This window comes from Anopheles ziemanni, chromosome X, assembly GCF_943734765.1.
Source record: "Anopheles ziemanni chromosome X, idAnoZiCoDA_A2_x.2, whole genome shotgun sequence".
Lineage (NCBI taxonomy): Eukaryota > Metazoa > Arthropoda > Insecta > Diptera > Culicidae > Anopheles > Anopheles ziemanni.
In genome coordinates this window covers 6,191,240-6,193,617 of record NC_080707.1, presented here as the reverse complement: position 1 = coordinate 6,193,617, position 2,378 = coordinate 6,191,240, and the positions used below count along the sequence as shown (strand labels likewise).

The 2,378-nt window shown below is 48.2% G+C and overlaps 1 protein-coding gene across 1 annotated transcript; it reads left to right on the top strand.

Annotated features, from left to right (window-relative positions):
- The first annotated feature begins 1,040 nt into the window (after window positions 1–1,040).
- On the top strand, window positions 1,041–1,996 carry LOC131290640 (PHD finger protein 7-like). The gene is made up of 2 exons (XM_058319803.1): window positions 1,041–1,232; window positions 1,301–1,996. The coding sequence occupies exons 1-2, from the start codon at window positions 1,041–1,043 to the stop codon at window positions 1,994–1,996; spliced, it is 888 nt and encodes a 295-aa protein (XP_058175786.1).
- The last annotated feature ends 382 nt before the right edge of the window (window positions 1,997–2,378 follow it).

Sequence of the window (2,378 nt, the reverse complement as noted above, 5' to 3'; positions counted from 1 at the left end):
CACTCGGTTGGAGCACCACCCAGGCGACGGGCATAGTCCTAGTCGGGATTAATTGAAGTGAGCACTAATTCGGGAAAAATTCGCCTCAACCTCAACCCGCCGCACGCGCTCGAACGCTCGAAGTTAATTCATATTGATCTTCTCGGGGAGAACTGCTGGTGGAAGGCAAGAGGGGTCGGGGGACGTTCTTTGCACAAGCACTTCACGTGAAGCTACGTTTCCTTTGCAGGAGGTAGGAAATGTTCTCTACACAAATATTAATCTGCGAGCCATACATCATACTCGGCAGTGTTAGTGAAGAAAAAGTAAATCCAAACATGAATACCGATTCTATTAAACCCGCAGAAGCTAGATGCGAACCACGATAAAATGTATACAACTAACAGACACATATCATTCTTGTAAACGCTCTCTTATTCCTGTTGCAGTTGCGTATGGTATTATTTTGTTAAATACCGCATTATTAGAGAGATAACGAGCAGGATCATAAAATAATTTTAACATGAGTTACAGGACTCGCATCGATAAATATTGAAAACAAAGTAAACAAATTGCGCATTAACGCATCCTAAACGCCTCGTCTACGACGCGAGTATGGCGCTGAGAATGATAGTGATCACGAACTCGAGTTCTCGATGAATGACAGGTGCTCAGACACTCATCAAACTCGCCACCATATTAGACATTCCCGGCACTTCTTCCCGGGAGTATAAGTAATAGCCGGTCGACTTCGTCCACACGGAGGCATACGCACCCAAAATTAGAGCCAGTCTTTGACAGCTATGATAAACTCGGCATGATAAACTCGGCCCATACTCGCTGCGTGGAAAGAGCCCTTCACTTAAAGATGCAACTAGGATCTCATCTCAGTAGATTCGAATTGCTCTGCGCGGAGATCGAATCCCGGAATCGATCCGCATGACGCATTAGTCAACCCTAGTTCGTCAATCTGTCAAATCGGTTCAAAAGTTCCTTTAGTTTCCTAACGGTGGGAGCGTGCGAAATCAACAATTGACTATTGGCTGCGGAAAGTAGGAAATATGGATCAGCGCAAGGTGATTAAATTCAACAGCATCCGGAAGCTAGCACCAGCGGAGGTGATGAGGAAGCGGATGGCAAACGAACGGTGCGGTATATGCATGCTGAAGGGGATGCATCCGACTCGGTACGGAGGCCTCGTGAGCAAGACGTGCAAGCTTGCAGGATCGTTCGAGTGTCACTACTTCTGTCTGGTAAGGTTTTCCCCCATACGCCGAACATAAAAATGGCGTGCGCCTAATGAAGGCTTTCTCCATTTCAGCTTTCTGCCAGCGAGATAATGCCGCGACAGTTCGGAGGTTCAGGCATCAAAGCGTTCCTCGTCTGGGACGTTATTGATAGTCTGTTTGGCATCCGGGACAAAACATGTGTATACTGCCGTCGATACTCAGCCCCGATCCAATGCTGCGCGGAGGGTTGCAACCGCTGGTTTCACTACATATGCGGGTATACCAATTCTTGCCTCGTCCAGCTCACCGGCAGCTGTCTGGCGTTCTGCGACCGGCACCTGCCGGACCGGTACCGCCACGCGCGTCGACAGAACTTTGCCGATTGTGACATTTGCCGCCAGAATCTCCCACTGCCAACCGACGCGAGCTACAATCCGGTCGGGATCGTTGGGTCATGCGGCGGCTCCCGTTGTGCACCCGCCTGGATGCACCGCGAATGTGTTCAGCGTATGGCCTACGCTGCCCGCCACGATATGGCGTGTCCCATGTGCCACTCCGAGCATTATCCACAGTACGCCAAAGAGTGTGGAATCTTCGTGCCGCAGGGTGGACGGCGTGGGATCAGACGAAATGATACGATCCAGCCCGGCCCGGTGGATGAAACGAACATGGCGGGTTGCGACCTTTGCGGTAGGCAGGCGGTGAAGGGGCGGTGCATCGCGCTGCCAGACCTGGACAAACTGATGTGCGAAGAGTGCAAGTCTCAATCGTTCATCGATTTTTTGTAATGTGGTAATAATAATAATTGGAGTAATAATAATTGGAGTAATAAAAATTGGAGTACTAAAAATTGGAAACACGACACCAAATCGTGGGACATAAGTATTTTATGGAATATTTATCTGTTATACAGTATCTAAAACTAACGTTTTAAATCCGAAACGGGGTAGCATACGTATATTATGGAATATTTATTTGTTATACAGTATCTAAAACGTTTCAATCCGAACCGGGGTAGCATGGCACGTAGATCTAATGAAGGTGTTCTCTCCATTCCAGCTTTCTTCCAGAGAAATACCACGGCGAATTTGCGCCCGCTCAGCAAAGCGTTCCTCTTGCGGGACGTATTTCAATGTCTTAATGAACAGTCTATTGCAATCGATGCATTTA

Bases quoted from the DNA above. Each gene is read 5' to 3' on its own strand.
- LOC131290640 (XM_058319803.1), top strand. From the start codon at position 1,041: ATGGATCAGCGCAAGGTGATTAAATTCAACAGCATCCGGAAGCTAGCA. The intron at 1,233-1,300 runs GTAAGGTTTTCC...TCTCCATTTCAG, and splicing joins AGTGTCACTACTTCTGTCTG to CTTTCTGCCAGCGAGATAAT.